Source organism: Hemibagrus wyckioides, linkage group LG06 (genome assembly GCF_019097595.1).
Source record: "Hemibagrus wyckioides isolate EC202008001 linkage group LG06, SWU_Hwy_1.0, whole genome shotgun sequence".
Taxonomy (NCBI): domain Eukaryota; kingdom Metazoa; phylum Chordata; class Actinopteri; order Siluriformes; family Bagridae; genus Hemibagrus; species Hemibagrus wyckioides.
Genome location: NC_080715.1, coordinates 18717121 through 18736425, shown reverse-complemented (window position 1 = coordinate 18736425; position 19305 = coordinate 18717121). Strand labels below are relative to the sequence as shown.

The following is a 19305-nucleotide window of genomic DNA, read 5'->3' as shown; positions in this document are numbered from 1 at the left end:
AAACACAATACATATTAACTACCTACTGCTTATCTCTTGTCTTGGATCACTATTTAGAAGACTTTGCATTGCAATGTTTAGTTATAGGAAAACAGCTTGGCTGTTATACATGCATTACTCCTATGTGGGGAACATGTTAAACATGCATGTATAAAAGATTGTGTACAGTTAACATTTAATTAGAGTTGATTAAAAAAGGGAATAGTATTGCAAATTATGTCCATTATAAACATGACCAATTATTTATTTATTCATTTCAACTCTATTATTTGTATTAAGTCTAAAAAGGTTTTCAGACATCCAGGACATTGTATTACTGAGCCAATGTGATTAGACTCTGTGGGTTAACTTGGGAAATCATTTCAAGATTGAACTAGAAATTAACTAAGTTATATTGATACTGCCAACAGGAGTCAACAGTTATATAATGTACCTTTGTCCTTTAGCTGCTCTCTGTTCAGGGTCACCACAGCAGATCATCTGATTTGCATATTTCATTTGGCACAGGTTTAGTGCCCTTCCTGATGGATCTCTCCCATTTTATCCAAACTTGGGACGAGTACTCTGTGGTGACCCCCTCAGTGGCTAGGTTGAATCCATGACTTTGTTAAATTTGTTATATTAAAAAAAACAGCTACTGTGTTTAATTCAATAAATTAATAGTAAATGTTGCATTACAAAACTTTTTTAATGTCTAAATATTTACTTCATTTTTAGTGTCTGAGATTTAAGAACAAATCTAGCATCAAACAAGAAAATGGTTTGTCTTTTTTTAAATATTGCAAATGTTAAAATATAAAAATAATACAATGACATAACTGTTTAAAAAAAAAACTTAAATAGCTGTACAAATATTTTCCATTCTGTGTTAGGTTGTGTATACTGTGAATATATATATATATATATATATATATATATATATATATATATGTGTATATGTGTATATATATGTGTATATATATATGTATATATGTGTATATATATGTATATGTATATATATGTATATGTGACTTATCCCAGTTGCTATCTATATTGCAACTGGGATAAGTCACACTTAAGCCAGCAATACCAGGAGTTATTGATAGTGTCCATTTGGTGGGAATCTAAAACTCACTCTGTCTGGTATGGTAATTAAAAAGAATGATCTCATATTAATGCTGACAATGGAGACCTCACACTTCAGGTGAAGGAAGACAGATGTGCAGTTAAGGCCCAAATCCAGGTGCAAGGAGCTATGAAGTATTTTGAACATACGATTAGCGTGATTGGTAAGTGAGTCTTAGTCAGAATGACTGATGTTGCATCATACCAATAAAATTGCAGTGCATCATCTGTATTGATTTTGTACTTTCACAAAGCTCCAAACTACTGAATCTGAGATTAATTTCTATCTAAAAATGTAAATTACATCCAGTAATGAAGACATTTCCAACAAGGTCACATATAGTAAGTACATGTAGTGTACATAATGTGCTGTGTACATTAATATTCCACTGATCAGTTTAGATGGATGTAATTAAAATGTACATTTAGTGAACATGTAAATGTTCTATTGGTTCATCTTCTATTATAATATAAGTTTTAAAATTTTCTTTAACCAGCTATTATTAAATATGGTCAAATAATTACATATTTTGATCCAGTTCCTGTGCCCAGTGTGACTTGATTGGAACAAACGTAGCGCTTTTGTGTTCAGTGGACCCTCCAGTGCAGGCAGAATTTACATGGTCCAGACCAAATGGGTTCTCTCATGTTGGGAATAGTGTTCATATCACCAGAAAACAAAATGAGGGCTCAATCTATTTCTGCACTGCAAAAAATGAAGTGAGCCAAAAGTCAGCAGAGTTTAATCTTAAGGACTGTCCAGAAGTTTTCTATAACAATGTGATCAGCCTCAGTGGGTTAACTGGACAAATCATCTATAGCATTGTACTAACAGTCAGCCTAGCTTACTCATAGACACTGCAAGCAAAAGAAACAGCTTTATCATGTGTCAAATATTGTGTTCATTTTGAAAAAGAACAAGTATATGGCTAAAATGAAGGGTTGTCTCTTTAAAAAAAAAAAAAAAAAAGTCATGACAATGTGCTAGTAAGAAGGTTTAGTAAATTAAATACATATAAAGGAAAGGCCAATTAACATGTTATGGGCATAGAGTTTTAAAATCCCATGCAGTTTTTCAAGTGTTGTTTTCAGCTTTGAATAACAAATGTGAACATACACTGTTGTCTATGTTCCATCTTAGCTTGTGAGACAATAAAACAGATAATGTCACCTTCTGTGTCTCATTCATTATAGATGCAAGTGCATCTAAAAATGGCACTTTTTTATTTGATTAGTTCATTCAGACATTCTAGCATTAAACAGCTTAACTACAGTGTTATTATTTAGATCTGTATACTGTAGATTTGTTCTTTTCACCTATAATAGGAACAGTGCCATCTATAGCATGTAATGCAATGTACACATTATATGTGTATATATATGTGTGTGTGTGTGTAAAGATCCAGAGGACAGAGGGTAGAACTGCAGCACAAGATGACTTGCAGTATGTCTTCTGTTTGCTATATGAAAAGAATGTGCCAGAGAAAGAGAAGGGGTATCCTGAATGTGTTGTGTAGGAGTTGAAGGTTTGAGAATCATAAAAGGTGACCTAGACTTCAGCAGTCAGAGAGGACGAGCTGGTAGGTTAAAAAGTGAAGAAAGTATTTGTGGAGCTTGTGGAGAGTTAGAGCGCGTGTCTGTGAAAGAGGGATTTGTGTCGAGTTGTGATTTTTTTCTATGTGCTCTCTGCTATTAATACTTACTGATTGCTGTGCAACTCAATGACCTAATGCCAAAGCAACAGGGCAAGGAATCTTTTTGGGTTTAGAAGATAAAGGGTAGAGGAAGTTTAAGTGAGGAGAGAAATTAACTATTATTAATGAACTCCAGTTGAAGGGAGGAAAAGGGTCAGTTTCTGTAAGGGATGATAGGGTGCAGGAAGCTATTGATATTGATAGCTTATTTTAGGCAGGATAAGGAGGATGATGGTGAAGGATACCAAGTGACATCTTAACATTTACTTTTTACTTAAATATTTGAATATATTTGATTAACAATTTTTTAGTTTAACTCCAATAAACTAGCTTCAAGCTTTCTTAAGATTTTGACACAATATCCATACTTTCACTTAAGTACAGTTTTTCTGTACTCTGCTCGGCATCTTTAAAATATCAGTATGCATAAACGGTTTACCATTAAACACAATGAGTAATAAGACCTGAAAGATAAAGCCAGTCAAAAATGACAAGACTAAAAATAAACACAATACATGTTAATTACCTACTGCTGTTTTAATGTTACACCGAACATTATACTAGTAGCCAGCTATCAGCCTGGAAAACTGAGGCTGGCGTTAATTAAATCTTGTAATTAAGGGGATAAAACACTATCCTAGAAAGTGTCAACTATTTCATATAATACTAGGGGAATCAATTTACTACTTCTAAGGATTAATGGCGGTTGTGCATTACCACCTCCAACTGGATGGAGAGAGGAGTACTGAAAGTATACAATGATTCAGCCAATGATTTCCCACTGTTTCCCCCTATATAAGAGGTGTCTGTTAAAGGCATACACTCTCTGTTAAACCAGAAACAGCAAACATGGCAAGAAGGAGTTACATGCAAGGCATCGTATTATCCTTCATTCTCTTTGGTGTTGGTAAGTAAAACGCTTAATTTGCATTTTGTAAATTAAGTATATTAAAAACAATGTCAGTGTACATAGTGTTGTGGCTAAAAGGTAAGCTAAACTCAAAAAAGAACACACTAATGAAGCTGTGAGTGGAGCAAGATGACCAAGGGAATCAATAATGATTGGTTAACAGTTTGCTAGCCAAAATATGTTTCTTTTCAAGATATTTTGATGTCCTATACAAACCTTAAAAGCCTATATTGTCTTACTTTGGAGCAGAGGAGAAAAAAAAAGTTCTCTCTGTTAGCTTTTCATGTCCATGCTTGCCAAACAGCTATTAATCAATAAAGCTGTAAATGTCATTACATAATGTGATATTTTAAAATTTATTATAACCTAAACAGATTATCATTCTGTATTTTTCATTTCATTCTGTTTCATTGTTTCTGTTAGGTTGTGTACACTGTGAAAATATTGCAGCTGGGACAAATTACACTTTTAAGCCAGCAATACCAGGAGTTATTGAACTGGGGGTCTGGAAACACAGTGGCTATTTGGTGGTTGACTCAGAACTTAAATCTGAGCCTTTCTGGTATCATTATAAAGAACGAGCACATCTTAACACTGAGACTGGAGACCTCACACTTCAAGTGAAGAAGGAAGATAGTGGTGTATTTCAGGCCCATCTCCAGGTGCAAGGAACTCTGAAGTATTTTGAACGTATGATTATAGTGATTGGTAAGTGAGTCTTAGAAGGACTGACATCAGGGCAAAAAAAGGCAAAAAAAAAAAACAGAGCCATGTTATTAAAGAAATAAGTAGAATGAATCAGTATAGATCAGATAAATTATTTTGCAACAGTTATCTCTTACCTGCTAAAAGACTTTTACACACATTTACACAATAAAAGATTTTATGCTCTGATATTTATTCAAACAGATCAAGAGCAGATTATTTTTTGACCTCCTTTATTAGGACAGGTCACACCATGTCATTACACTTGTAACTTATCAAGTTTATTGATTCTGTACTTTTACAAACTCCAAATCCAGGTGTGTACGAAATGAGAACAATAAATTAATACTTAATTTCTGTGTAACATTGGAGCTCATGTAAGTATGTTTGCCTCACATCTCTGGGGTTGGGGGATCTATTCCCATTTCTTCTTTATCCATCTATTGTTAATTATGGTCTAATAATGACATATTTTTTATATTCTAGATCCAGTTCCTGAGCCCAAAGTGACTTGTGAGCAGAATGAGCTAGATATAAGACTTCTGTGTTCAGTGAACCCTCCAATGCAGGCAGAATTTACATGGTCCGGACCAAACGGGTTCTCTCATGTTGGGAATAGTGTTAATATCACCAGAAATCAAAATGATGACTCAATCTATTACTGCACTGCAAAAAATAAAGTGAGCCAAAAGGAAGCAGAGTTCAAACTTAAGGACTGTGTTTCTGATGGTAATGCTTTACTTTCCTACTTTGCTTTGCCAAACGCCTATATTGTGTCACTTTGGAGTAGAACTAAAAAAATTCTCTTTGATTCTATCTGATGTTAGTTTTTCTTGTCCATGCTTGCCAAACAGGTGTGAATCAATAAAGCTGTAAATGTCATTCCATAACTTCATATTTTAAAATGTATTATAACCTAAACAGATTATCATTCTGTATCTTTCATTTCATTCTGTTTCATTCTTTGTTCTTTTAGGTTGTGTACACTGTGGAAATATTGCAACTGGGACAAATTACACTTTTAAGCCAGCAATATCAGGAGCTATTGAAGTGGGGGACTGGAGATACAATGGAGAGTTGGTGGTTGAGTGGGAATCTAATCTAATCTGTCTGGTATGGTAATTACAAAGAACGAGCACATCAGCACATCTTAACACTGAGACTGGAGACCTCACACTTCAAGTGAAGAAGGAAGACAGTGGTGTATTTAAGGCCCAACTCCAGATCCAAGGGACTCTGAAGTATTTTCAACATACGCTTACAGTAATGGGTATGTGAGTCTTGGTTCAGAAAGACAGACCTAAGGGCAAAAAAGGACAAAAACACAGAGCCATGTAATTAATGAAATAAGTACTATGAGTCAGTATAGATCAGATAAAATTATTTTGCAACATATATCTCTTACCAGCTAAAAGACACTATATATATTTTACACACCTTTATACCATAAAAGATTTTATGCTCTATTTATTCAAACAGATCAACCCAGCCACTGAAGAGTTAACTCTCAGTGCCGGTCCCTAGCCTGGATAAAATGGGAGGGTTGTGTCAGGAGGGCCATCTAGGGTAAAACCCATGTCAAATCGAAACATGCAGACCAAATGATCCGCTGTGGCAACCCCGAACAGGGAGCAGTCGAAAGAACAATAACAACATTTATACAAACAGATCAAGAGCAGTTTTTTTGGCCTCCTTTATTAGGACAGGTCACCCCATGCCATTATATTTGCGACTTGTTATTTTTGTTGATTTTGTACTTTTACAAATTTCAAATTCCAAATCCAGGTTCTTATGAAATGAGATCAATAATTAATCATTTTTTATGTAACTTTAGAGTTCATGTAAGTATGTTTGCCTCAAATCTCTAGGGTTGAGGGATATATTCCCATTTTTACTTTATCCATCTATTGTTAATTATGGTCTAATAATGACATTTTACTTTTAGATCCAGTTCCTGAGCCTAAAGTGACTTGTGAGCAGAATGAGCTACTTTTGTGTTCAGTGGACCCTCCAGTGCAGGCAGAATTTACATGGTCCGGGCCAAACGGGCTCTCTCATGTTGGGAATAGTGTTCATATTACTGGAAAACAAAATGATGACTCAATCTATTACTGCACTGCAAAAAATGAAGTGAGCCAAAAGGAAGCAGAGTTCAAACTTAGACTGTGTTTCTAATGGTAATGCTTTACTTTCCTACTTCGCTTTGCTAAAAGCCTATATTGTATCACTTTGGAGTAGAGCTTTAGAAAAAAAATTGTCTGATTTTATCTGATGTTTGCTTTTCTTGTCCATGCTTGCCAAACAGATGTCAGTCAATAAAGCTGTTAATGTCATTTCACAATTTCATATTTTCAAATGTATTATAACGTAAATAAATTATCATTCTGAATTGTTCATTTCATTCTGTTTCATTCTTTGTTCTGTTAGGTTGTGTATACTGTGGAAATATTGCAGCTGGGACAAATTACACTTTTAAGCCAGCAATACCAGGAGTTATTGAAGTGGGGGACTGGAAACACAGTGGCTATTTGGTGGTTGAGTGGGAATCTAAATCTCTAAATCTAAATCTGATATTTTGAACGTACAATTAGAGTGATCGAGTCTTAGTCAGAAAGACGGGTAATGCAGGCAAAGTTTAAATGGTTAGGACCAAATGGGTTCTCTCATGTTGGGAACAGTGTTCATATAATCAAACAAAACAGATTAACTTTATCATGTGTCAAATATAGTTTACATTTAGAAAAACAGGTATATGGCTAAAATGAAGGGTTAGCTCTAAAAGAATGTCATGACAAAATGTGCTGCTAAGATGTAGTGAATTAAATACATATAAAGGAAAGGCCAAGAAACATGTTAAGGGCATAGTGTTTTAAAATCCCATGCAGTTTTTCAGGTGTTATGTTCAGCTTTGAATAAGGCCTGATATGGAACAGAACACACAAACATTTCCCCCGTTTCTAATCCATCCTGGAAATAATCATGGGATCACACTTCCTTCCTTACAGAGGATCATTAATGCTAGTATAGGCTGTTGGCTAGCAATCTATCAGGTTTATAATCTCTTGACAAATATGCCACAAATTCTCAGTCACATTTCACACAATAATTCTTAGTCAAGATGTTGATTTTATTTTTTTTAGTTTTTTTTTTTTGCTTGCTTTCAAGACTATATTTTGAGCTTGAAAATGTTTTAAGCCTGTGCTTTCATTATACTCAAAAACTCCAGCAGAACTGATTGTTAGTGGATTATAGTTACATATAACAAATGTGAACATACACTATTGTCTATGTTCTATACATAAAATGCTTCTAACTAAATTACTGTGTCTCATTCATTATAGATGCAAGTGCATCTAAAAAGGGCACTTTTTTATTTGGTTAGTTCATTTGGATATTCTAGAAACAGGCAACTTGCCATCTACACACTATTAACAATATGGCATTAAACAGCTTAACTACAATGTTGATGTTAATATTTAGTGATCTGTACACTGTAGATTTGTTACTTTCTCTTTCACCTATGATCGGAACAGCGCCATCTACAGCAAGTAGTGCAATGTACAGAATATATACAGTATAGATCCAGAGGACAGAGGGTAGGATTTCAGCACAAGATGACTTGCAGTATCTCTTCTGTTTGCTAGATGGAACGAATGTGCCAAAGAAAGAGAAGGGGAATCTTGAATGTGTAGTGTAGGAGTAGAAGGTTTGACAGATTTTTTTTTGCAATCATAAAAGGTGGCAAAGACTTAAGCAGTCAGAGAGGACAAGACAGGAGGGCTGGTAGGTTAAGAAGTGAAGAAAAGATTTGTGGAGCTTGTAAGGATCTTGTGCACACCTTTCCAGCTTTTCCTCAAATAAGGCAATCTTAACAGAAGTCAGGACAGGAGAGCATGTATCTATGTCAAGTTGTGATTGCTGTGCAATATAATGACACAATGCCAAAAACTGTGGGGCAAGGAATCTACCTGGGTTTAGAAGATAAAGAGTAGAGGAAGTCCATGATATGTGGCTAACTCCAATTGAAGGGAGGAAAAAGGGTCAGTGTCTGTAAGGGATGATAGGTTGCAGGAAGCTAGAGAGGGAGGGCAGATACAGTGGGGTTTAGGTGAGTGGGAAAGATATTGATAGCTTATTTTAGGCAGGATAAGGAGGATGATGGCGAAGGATACCAAGTGATGGTTCAGAGATGTAGAATGAGAAAACTGTAGAAAAATTCTTAAAACATTTACTTAAATACTGGAATATATTTCAACGTAAACATTTTTAGTTTAACTCCAATAAACTGGCTCCATGATTTCTTTAATTTATAACTAAAGTTTTAACACAATACCCATACTTTCATTTAAGTTTCACAGTCTCTCTGTACTCTGCTGGGCATGTAATCTTAGCTACAGACAAGTAATAAAACTATTTTTTAATGGTAAACAGTTTTTGCATAATGATATATTAAACATAAGAAGTAATAATGCCTTTGTAAAAGAGAAAGCCAGACAGAAATGACAAAACTAACAATAAGCACAATACATGTTAATAACCTACTGCTGTCTTAATGTTACACCATACATTATACTAGTAGCTAGCTATCAGCATGGAAAACTGAGGCTGGTGTTAATTCAGTCAACTAATTCAGTGAAAAAACACTATTTTATATAATACTAGGGGAATCGATTTACTTCTTCTTCGATGCATTACTGCCTCCAAGTGGATGGAGAGAAGAGTACCAAATGTGACTCATGCTCGGAATGGGCCTGTCTAATGTCTGAGCTCAAATGTCTGCTACAGCCAAGGTCATATGCAAAGTAATTCATCCTGCCGTGATCCTGCTGCATATAGTGTATATATTGAAGCTACATATGTTACTCCAAGCATTTGTCAAGTCCCATTTATTTATTTATTTAGACAGCAATCATAGGCCTAATTTACCACTCTTTCAGTAAACCAAATCCAACTAAAAAAAACATTGAACAGATCTACAAATGTTTTAGAAGTTAGGCATGAATTAAATGAATTGAAATTAAAATGGTTTGAAATAAAACCAAAGTTGGAAAAAAATCTGTAATGATTGGATTGAATGTCTGGTCTTATTTGCCCTAATTTATAGACTTGTGTTAGCTTGCTTGCTTATTTCATAAAACTGAAATAAAGGGTTTTTAGCTTGTTGGTATTCTTAGTCCCTGACCAAATAAATTAACATGGGGAGATATTTTTGCTAAAAACTACAAAGCATTTTTGTGAGAATAACATCAATAATAAATGCAGATGATATGATTTGAAGCTAAACATTCCTTGTTACATTAGTTGGTCTTCTTGCTGAAGTATTACACACACCCAGGAGGGGTTGTAAGGGTGTGGACGCTATTCCCCTTCAGTCCAATAGTTGGCGCTGATTCACACATTTCACCCAACACCCAAGGACGTCGCAGTTCGTTGCTCTGCAGTTCACCACATCGATTTTCGCGATTATCAGTTCACAAGACGAAGGAAGAGTCTCAGAAAAACCTTATCGCAGATCTTCTTGACTGACAACATTTTTGATCTGTGTTGATGTGGATTTTATGGTTACTGGAAAGAAGTCCAAGAAGACCATTGTGTGGGGGATTGAAAAGCGGAAGTGAACGCCTTTACTAGAACGAAACCAACTGAAATGGCGACCATAGACCGCTCCCTCGTGTTGTGCTTTTTACTTGTTTTTTGTGTGGGTAAGTTAAATTCGCAGTATATAAACATGTTCACTGTAAACGTCATGTAGCTCATTATAGCTAGAGTGAGTGACTTTGGCTAAGCTTAACAAAAAGGCTGATTAGCATAGTCAGTTTTGGGTGTGTACGGATAAGCAAAAAACCCCGTGAACGGCCATTTTAAATTCCTCTATTTCCTATTTTCTTTCTTGTATGTCGATGAAAAGTTTTATTTTATTTTTTTATTTTTTTTATTGAAAGGTTACAGCAAAGTAAGCATTTATAGTAAATTTCGCGTTGTCCCGCGGCAGATTAGCTCGTTAGCCGTTTAGCTCGTGCCTCTTATGTAAAAAAAAAAATTGAAACCATTCTTCTAAGACATTTAATATAATTGTATTTACATTCACACACATATATATACACACACACACACACACACACACACACATATATATATATATATATATATATATATATATATATATATATATATATATATATATATACTTGATATGTATTGTATGAAATGTATTATGACCTATAAACATGTTCATTCTGTGTCCTGTTAGGTTGTGCATACTGTGAAACTGTATATGTTGCAACTGGAAAAAATCACACTTTTAAGCCAGAAATACCAGGATCTATTGAACTGGGGAGCTGGAAACACACAGGCAATTTGGTGGTTGACTGGGAAGCTAAATCTGACCCTAACTTTTATCCTAAGTACAAAGGACGAGCAAGTGTTAACACTGACAATGGAGAACTCACACTTCAGGTGAAGAAGGAAGACAGTGGTGTATTTAAGGCCGAAATCCAGATCCAAGGAACTCTGAAGTATTTTCAAAGTACACTTGAAGTGATGGGTAAGTGAGTCTTAGCCTGTGTTAGTTATTTCACTTTATATCCCAACCCTGTTAAATTTTCCTTTCTGAAGGTGTAGACTAGTTTTCTTGTAACATCAGTTGCAGCAGTAAATCATGCACCTATTCTTACTTTTTTATTTATTTATTTATTTATTTATTAATAGTAACAGCTTGTTCACAGGGAACTGTATGGTGGATGTACCACATATCTAAGACTAATAAAAAATATATTAGAGAATTTAATAATCAGTGATGCAGCAATGCTTTCTATAAGTTTTTATTTTTTTTTAACATTTATAGAAGGAATCATGGCTGTCAGTGACTTGTGACGGTCAATACTAGGACATTGGTGGCTCAATGGTTAAGGCTCTTGGTTACTGAACATGAGTTTAAGCCCCTGCACTGTCACGTTGACAGTTTTGGCCCCTTGAGCCAGGCCTTAACCCTTTCTGTCCCACTGGTGCTGTAACATAGCTGACCTTGTGCACTGACCCTGACTTTCTGGGATATGCAAAAAGAAAAATAGAAAGGGAAAAAAAAAAGAATTTCACTGTCCTGTAATGTGGTAAATAAAGGCTGCTTCTTTTCTACCATGGGAGATTGTTCAGGCCTGAGGACATTGGGATTTATCAGTTAAAAAAAAAAGCTGCCTTGTTAAGTTGAAGAGTCAGTGAGGAAATGAGTGTGTATAGCTGCTACAACGTAATTGAAAACATGAACTAACTTTTCTTGCAGATGTTGTATAATTATTGAATATAACTCGAAAAAGCAAAAAAATCACCAAGCGGTATAAGAAGAATAAAACCTGCCAAGGAATAAGAGGGTTAAAAAGCTATAAGGTGTATCAATTTATGTATGACCCCAGCTGTTGTGGATTGTTTTTATATAACAGCATGGCTTACCGTGTTTCATTATCGTGTTACCGTGTTACACATCATATTTGTCCATTTTTATATACAAATAAAAAGTCAAGCTCTGATTTACTGTGTACCTATACTCGACATTACAATATAACTTGTTTTAGTGAACAGAGTTTACACATTTTAATTTCAGATCCGGTTCCTGCGCCAAAGGTGACTTGCACACAGGTTGGCGAAAATGTAACACTTCAGTGTTCAGTTGACCCTCCAGCGAAGGCAGAATTTAAGTGGACCGGACCAAATAGTATCTCTTATGTTGGGAATAGTGTTCATATCCCCGGAAAACCTAATGAGGGGTCAATCTATTTCTGCATTGCAAAAAATCAAGTGAATGAAAATGTAACGGAGTTCAAACTTAAGGACTGTCACTATAAAGGTAATGGTTTTTTTGTTTGTTTGTATGTTTTTGGACAAAAACAGTTTGCTTAATTATTGCTGTCTAAATGTAATGCTTTAAAATGTAATACATAGTGCATTGTTGGTTTTATATACAATAATAGTTAAGAAATGCTCTGTATAATGTATATTGAAAGTTTTATTTATTATATATAATATAATATTATTCATTTCCTTACCATTGTTATTTTATGCAGAAACTGAACAAAATGGTAATGCTGGTGTTATTGTCGGCTCAATTTTTGGAGTTCTTGGAGTTATAGCTGCAGCTTTAGGCGGATTCTTCCTTTATAAACACAACAAGGGTATGACTGATTTCAAACAGTACTCTATAATGTAACCAAATGTGTTTACACAGGTTTTGGTTGCTTGTTTATTTATTTAACTGATTTGATTTTGAAAGGATTTGAAGACAAAAAAAGGGGGTGTGTTATAACAGGGGTTTAAAAGTGAAACCAAAAAGATTGAGTCTCTTGTGAATAGTGTTCTGTTATTTAAACAAGTTCAGTTAACCCTGAGACCCCAATATTATCCTTTATGACTGATGCTTTTTCTAAGAGTTATTTGACTGAGGTAATTGACAGTTCTGGGGTAAGTTTAATGAAGGTTTAGCCTCATGAATTCGGACACAATTTCCCTCTGAGTCACTATCTGTGACCAGAGCCCAGCAAACTTTAGTTACCGTCTTTCAAACCTTGACTGTTATTTTGCTCTGCTGTAAAATACCTAAATTAGCTTGTTACCTAGCTAGCTAGCCGACGAGATTAGCAAACATGAAACGCATTGAAGGGAAGATGAAAAATTAGCTTGTTGGCTATCTGTCATCATATTAATCCTGCCTTAAAAAGTGGTTATAAAATCCTCTAAATACGAGGCCCTGTGACTGCATCACAGTAGTTGTTTTAATGCACTCAGTATTGTAAGGAATAGCACACAAGACCGTGCGGATATTTTATTCCATTGCACTCTTAGGGATTGGACATACTGTAGACTAAATATGAGTCAAGTGATTTTCTGTTTTTTTGTATCCGAAATGCATGTGTTAATGGGCTTATGTTTATCTAAAAGAACTATTGGGCTCATCTAAAATACTTTTTTTTAACTTTTCCAGTTTGTCTTTGGATAAATTCACATTTGTCTGTATGAAAGTAAAAACTGCTGCATCATGGCACAATTTTTATGCACATTTTTTTTTTTGTCTCTCTTTATTTTGTGTGCAGGGCCTCATGACCTTATCCCTGGTGAGTGATGCATTATATTTCATTAATTTTGCCTGATTTATAATTATACATTTTCTTATGTGAGCATGTGCAAATCATCAAATGTTCATGTAGGTGTCTACCAGCATATTTGTAATTTGAACACACATGTGAGGGGTTCTTGCATAATCAAACAGAAGTTACAGAAAAAGGATATTTTTTTACATGCTGTGCTCCTGAGTAAGGCAATGAAAAAAGCACCTATCATCGGGAGCTCATCCTGAAGATGCCTTAACCGAAAATTAGCAGGAGTCTGTGTGGGAATGATTGTGTCAGATTCTGATACAGAGCAGTATTAGTAAATATTGTCTGAGCTCATGTATGCAGAAAAGAGGCAGTACCATAAATGCTTTTCTCAGTGTGTTTAGCTGCACTCTGATGTAACATGATTAACAAGATTTTGCTTGTTTCATGTTTCCTACCATCCCGGGTTGTTAGCTGTTGTGTTTTGGAGAGAAGTTATGAGTGACAAAACAAAAAGGAAATAGAAAGTAGGAAAAAATAACTGGGTGTGATTATCGTGTAATGATTTGTGCCCAGATTATGGTTCAATATGCCTTTCTTTATTTCACTAACAAAAAAGTTAGTGCTGCTCAGGTTTTCAGTTGAGGGCTTGAGCAGAATGGCAAAAATGATCACAAAACTGAGAGGGAGAGCACAAAGTTCAGATAAACCCCCTTTTCAAGGTTAGCATTTCTGCATTTCAGTAGGTTTTTTTATTCCAGAAAATACAGTTCATAGAAAGGCCTACTGTTTTCTGTGAGTTCATGTTTCCTTGTGTCCTTACTCTTTCAAACCAGTAAGTAAAAATAATTTGTTTTTGTTTTGATCAAGCTTGACTTTAAGTAGGCTGTTGCAATCAGTCTGCCAATGTTTAAGTGACACTTTTAAAAATGTGTTTAGATTTGATCGAATTTGCCCAACTGAGTTAATTACAATCATATTGCAGGCAAATAATAAAGTCCACCTGAGCTCAAAAAAGGTACAGAAGTGATTGGATAAACTTCCTGTTTAACAGCTTGGCATTTGCCTGCTGCATAACACCACAGAATGCTTTGTGATCATGGGGGTGTGCGTGTTATGTTTCTCTATTTGCTTCTATGGCCTATGCTTACCCATCATTCCTTTTTTTGCTTTGCAACATAGTAACACATGCGTAACTGCACAAAAGATAAGACGTTTTTTAAAACATTATTTGTAATGAACCATCATTTTACTAAACTCTTCAATTATTAATATTGACTTAAGACACTAACGTATAACTAATTTCTTTACATGGTTTAGGTCAAGAGCCCGAAACAAAAGGTAATGTTCCCATTTAATGCTGATTACTTTTCCCACCTACACACACATTCGGCAATGCAGTATGTCTAATATCTAATAAAAGTTGTATGCATGCTTTCAATTACTACATGTAAATACAAATGTAATGCCTAATAAGACCTCTATATTTGTCGAGTAGCTTGTCTTGATTTACTTACTTACTGACTGATTGATTTATTTACTAAACCAGGTGAGGAAGGAACTCCTCTAGAGGAAAGTAGAACTTCAAAGAGTCTTGATAAAGACTCTGCGGCACAAAACAATGGAAAAGAGGTTTCGTAATTGGAAAAAAGAAACTGTAGTCAAAGGAGGAGCTGCGAAGAAGAATCAACTAAACAGAGTTAAACATGGTACACCTTTACCCCCTGCAAAAAGTGCAAGAAATTATTCATCAAAAACAATGTTACAATGAAAACAATGTTTTCTTTAGGATTGAAGGCCAAATGAGTAGAATCCTAATAATTAAGGTTTTAAAATCCAGACATAGCACTTTTAAAAGCACCTTTAGTGTATGTATTTTATGTGTTTTCTAAATTTTATTCTTCTTTGTATTTTTTGTCCTTCAGTGCCCCATGTGTTTTGGCTTTTGCTTGGGTGTCTTCATTTTTATTTAAAAACTCAATATAGTCAAATGTTTTTATATCTTAACACACATTGACGTATTACCTGGATTAAATTTAAGATTCTTTTTTGTTCAGATTGAAAAAATGTTAGTCCATCTTTGGGGATGACTATGTAGGCAGATGACTGTCATGCAGATACTGCTATGAAGTGTGTTTTAAAGAAGGCAGAAGCAGTAAGTGATGCAGACATTGTAGGAAATGTGGAGGAGACCTAAATGTGGATGAAGACTGAACATTATCTTGGAAATCTTTTTCTGTCTCAGTTAACAAATGTTTGCTTTATTCAAATGTTTGAAATGGCTGCAGTGTAGAGTATTTATGAGCAGCTTTTCTTTCTTTTTTTTTTTTTTTTTAAAGAAAAAGGGAGAGATCCATGAATACCATTAGGAGGAGAACAATAACTGGGACATGAGATCATTGGCCATCTGCAGAATATATCAGAATTAATATAATGGTATTTGGAGAATTCACCAGGATTTCTACTGATTTTTTTTTGTCTTTATAAAAGTTAAGAATGTCATGTTAAATAATTGTGCTATTGTTAATGTCAGTTGAATTCATAATGGGCTGGCCTTGTAACTATAAAGTCTCTTGCTTAACCCACATGTATATGGACAAATTCAGATTAAATCATTGGGACCTTCTTGCAGATAGCATGGTGAAGTGGAGCAATTCCTCTCCTATTGAATGACCAGCTGTTATTTTATTATTTTCCTTAAGTTGTGTATTTAAACCATGCACAAAAAAGGTCATAAGTGCTCTGTACAGCACTCTATCTAGATTATCAATTGCTGCATTTAGCTAAAGATTGTAAGCAAAACTGCTTGTTTGTAATTTATTGATACTTCCACATAAGAGTAAATTGCACTCATGTGCAGTGAGCAAGTTAATAGGCCTTAGGGATAATGTTTTCTTCTTCTTCAGCTGTACAAAGTGCTTATGACACTGTAGGCATGCAATATTGTCATACCCTGCAGTTAATCCCTGGATTCCTTTCCTGAGTAGTGCGCTGTCAAACCACTTTACCACTGTAAATTCTGCAACCTGGACTCTTGCTTTGTCATTTGTTCATCAGAATAGTAAACCTCAACTGCTTGTGTTGTGTGCCTATATGAGAAAACTTGTCCCTTATTTAAAAACTTATTGAAGTGCTATTCAGCTGAAAATGCCATTCACACACACACACACACTAATATATCTACATCTGTTGATTTTTTTTTTTTTTTATAAATCTAATCAATTCTAGCACTGCTTACATTTTCAACTGCTGCAATTATATACACACCTTACCCTAGGATCCTTTTACACTAGAAAACTAGAATAAATGCTCAGAGAAGTTAAATAATCCAGCTACTGGTTTGTTAGAGATGTTTAGGACAACCCAGTTTGCCCAAAATAGATGGCCTTTCATTTAATCTTTTTCATTTTCTTTTTCTAAACCTACTAAAGTTCTGTTATAATTTAATGACAGAAGTCAAAGGTAGAAGTCAGAACAATGATAGAAAATGTTTTAATTAAGATCAAGAATTGTATTTGACACTTAGAATGCGTAAAGAAGAAAAGCAGGACTGTATTATAGTTTTTGACACATTTTGTCAAATGCTTCCAAACTAACCTAAAAAAAAAAGTTGCACCATTTATTCAGACTTAAAAAATATATGGGATATATTCAACACAAAATAAGGCTAATTTTTTAACTTCTTAAAAAGTCCTATGCCAAAAGGAAAGATGCATGTTCCTGTGTTTCCCGATTGTTGGCAGTAATCTGGCTGATGCAGTACACAGCTGCAAAAAACTCATAAAATGGCACATCATTTAAGGCTAGGAGGAATTTTGTTAACGATAACACATCTTAATGCCCACATGACATGAAGTAATTCTCATTTATGTTAATGAGAGGATTGAAAATAAATTTATATTAAACTAGAGTATTGATTTGTACAGCGGTCATACAGCTAGGGCTATTGCAGACCAGAATTGACTTTGTAACTAATGCTGCACAAGCCTTACCTTAGCAAGTGGTAACTCACAGTAATAATAAAGAATTGTTAGAATTTTCAGGTTCAGGAGAAGAAGCCTAAACCGCTCTGCTGCCGCTACCTCCGAGTTGAATTCAGGGATATTGCTAAAGAACCATGCAGAGACAGTGACTGAATAGCAGAGCTCTTCTGAAATCTCTTCATGTTAGACTGGTGCTTTGGCAATTTTATTACAAAAAGGATTATATAAATTATGAAAGAGGAAACTGTCACAGTGTCTGTGTTTGGCACATGTTTATCAAAACAACAGAAATAATTTCTAGGTCAAAACAAAGGATGGTTATAAACAAATGATAGCACATAGTCAGCCCAGGGCTGCATCTCAGTGCATTTGACATGAAGTGTGTGTGTGTGGGGGGGGGGATCATGGAGAGATTGAGTTTTTTTTTCTAAAAACATCAGTCACTCTCTCTTAGTTCACTTTTTATATCCATAACTAATGATACATTGTTCATGAATTAATCAAACAAAAACATCATGTAATTAACCAGCAAAATTAACACTAGCTAAAATATGATTTGATAGGACTTCCAGAAATCTAACAACAGCAGACACTTCCCTATCTACATCACCAGGTCTGAAGTAGAGTGTGTCTCCAGCTTTAAGTCCCTGGGTGACCACATTTCCGAGGATCTGTCTCGGCATCAGAACACCTCCGTGTTTCTCTTTCGGGGCCAGGTGTTAACCTCAACCACAAGTTCGGCAAGTGAGGTCATATCAGCATGGCTGTGCAAAACGTCAACAGTAAACAAAGTAGCACTTTACTTCTACTAGTTACCTTTAAATGGGTTTTGCTGTATATCAGATATTTGCCTTAGATCAATCAACATACAGACACATTCACTTGTTAAACACTGACTATACAGACAACTATAATTGTCTTTGCTGGTTTCACAAGGGAAGTGGTAGCTCAGTGGTTAAAGTGACATCCTATATATCAGAATGTTGTGAGAACTGCTGTGCAGTTGCATAAATAAGATAAATGTGAGTTGCTCTGGATAAGGTTGTCTGCCAAATACTGTAAAATGGAAGAGGAAAATATGCATCAGTCATCAAGATTAGCTGGATAGCTTGTAGCTAACAAAAACAAATATGGAGATGACTATGTTTCCTCCCCAACTTTGCTCAACTACACTTTTTAGAAATTGTGTAACTTCCACTTGTGTAACCCACTTCTATAGAAAGCAGCATTCTTAAGAGTGACACTGACACATAGGGTAGGTTTTGCAGGGTTGATTTACATGTCATGCAGTGTGGATTATGATAACCATTCATTACTTAACACCCACCATAAACCAGATTGACAGTAAACCACCTTGTGTCCTGGATTAGGATTAAGGTTTCAGACATACCCATCACAAAGGAGTCAGTTAATGCACTCTAGAGTGGATGTTCTAATCTAAGCAAATGGTCTGTATGCATAATATATGTGAGGGACTAAGAGGTAACCAGAATATCATCAGTGTGTTTGTATTTTGCTTCTGCATTTATTATCAGACTAGAAATGTCTCGCAGGCATGGCTAAAGAAGGGTGGCCTATGTGTTATAAGGAGGATCCTGTTGAAGTGCACAAATGTCTGCTGAACCCTTTCAGCTAAGTCTAGCATCTACACATCTACAAAGGGCCACATCATGGTTTAGGAAGCACCATTTGGGATACACCTGAGTCATCACTGGTGTTGATCCTCAGCTACCAGGGAGCTTAAACCTTGCTTACACAAGCACAAATCCTTACTTGAAGCTGAAGCTATTTAATATAGAGAGAGATATCAGCTCACTAGGTAGATC

The 19305-nt window shown here is 35.2% G+C and overlaps 2 protein-coding genes across 5 annotated transcripts; both read left to right on the top strand.

Annotated features, from left to right (window-relative positions):
- Window positions 1–3587: 3587 nt before the first annotated feature.
- On the top strand, window positions 3588–7660 carry LOC131354795 (uncharacterized). Of its 3 annotated transcripts, XR_009204784.1 has the most exons (6): window positions 3588–3705; window positions 4132–4416; window positions 4900–5142; window positions 5390–5683; window positions 6359–6590; window positions 6841–7660. XR_009204784.1 is itself a non-coding variant. In XM_058392826.1 (4 exons), exons 1-4 carry the CDS (start codon window positions 3648–3650, stop codon window positions 5533–5535), a joined length of 732 nt encoding a protein of 243 aa, XP_058248809.1. In that variant the 5' UTR covers window positions 3588–3647; the 3' UTR covers window positions 5536–6807. The 3 variants fall into 3 exon arrangements, 1 of the variants encoding a protein (XP_058248809.1); XR_009204783.1 differs by lacking the exon at window positions 6841–7660 and having other exon boundaries at window positions 6359–6807; XM_058392826.1 differs by lacking the exon at window positions 6841–7660 and having other exon boundaries at window positions 5390–6807.
- A 2138-nt stretch (window positions 7661–9798) lies between these two features.
- LOC131354698 (CD48 antigen-like) lies at window positions 9799–15829 on the top strand. 2 transcript variants are annotated; one of them, XM_058392644.1, is made up of 8 exons: window positions 9799–10115; window positions 10664–10957; window positions 12011–12253; window positions 12471–12578; window positions 13494–13514; window positions 14482–14514; window positions 14817–14837; window positions 15046–15829. In XM_058392644.1, exons 1-6 carry the CDS (start codon window positions 10061–10063, stop codon window positions 14487–14489), a joined length of 729 nt encoding a protein of 242 aa, XP_058248627.1. In that variant the 5' UTR covers window positions 9799–10060; the 3' UTR covers window positions 14490–14514; window positions 14817–14837; window positions 15046–15829. The 2 variants fall into 2 exon arrangements, with proteins under 2 accessions (XP_058248627.1, XP_058248625.1); XM_058392642.1 differs by lacking the exon at window positions 14482–14514.
- The last annotated feature ends 3476 nt before the right edge of the window (window positions 15830–19305 follow it).

Bases quoted from the DNA above. Each gene is read 5' to 3' on its own strand.
- LOC131354698 (XM_058392642.1), top strand. From the start codon at position 10,061: ATGGCGACCATAGACCGCTCCCTCGTGTTGTGCTTTTTACTTGTTTTT. The intron at 10,958-12,010 runs GTAAGTGAGTCT...TTTTAATTTCAG, and splicing joins AAGTACACTTGAAGTGATGG to ATCCGGTTCCTGCGCCAAAG. The intron at 14,838-15,045 runs GTAATGTTCCCA...TTACTAAACCAG, and splicing joins TCAAGAGCCCGAAACAAAAG to GTGAGGAAGGAACTCCTCTA.
- LOC131354795 (XM_058392826.1), top strand. From the start codon at position 3,648: ATGGCAAGAAGGAGTTACATGCAAGGCATCGTATTATCCTTCATTCTC. The intron at 4,417-4,899 runs GTAAGTGAGTCT...TTTATATTCTAG, and splicing joins ACGTATGATTATAGTGATTG to ATCCAGTTCCTGAGCCCAAA. The intron at 5,143-5,389 runs GTAATGCTTTAC...TTGTTCTTTTAG, and splicing joins TAAGGACTGTGTTTCTGATG to GTTGTGTACACTGTGGAAAT.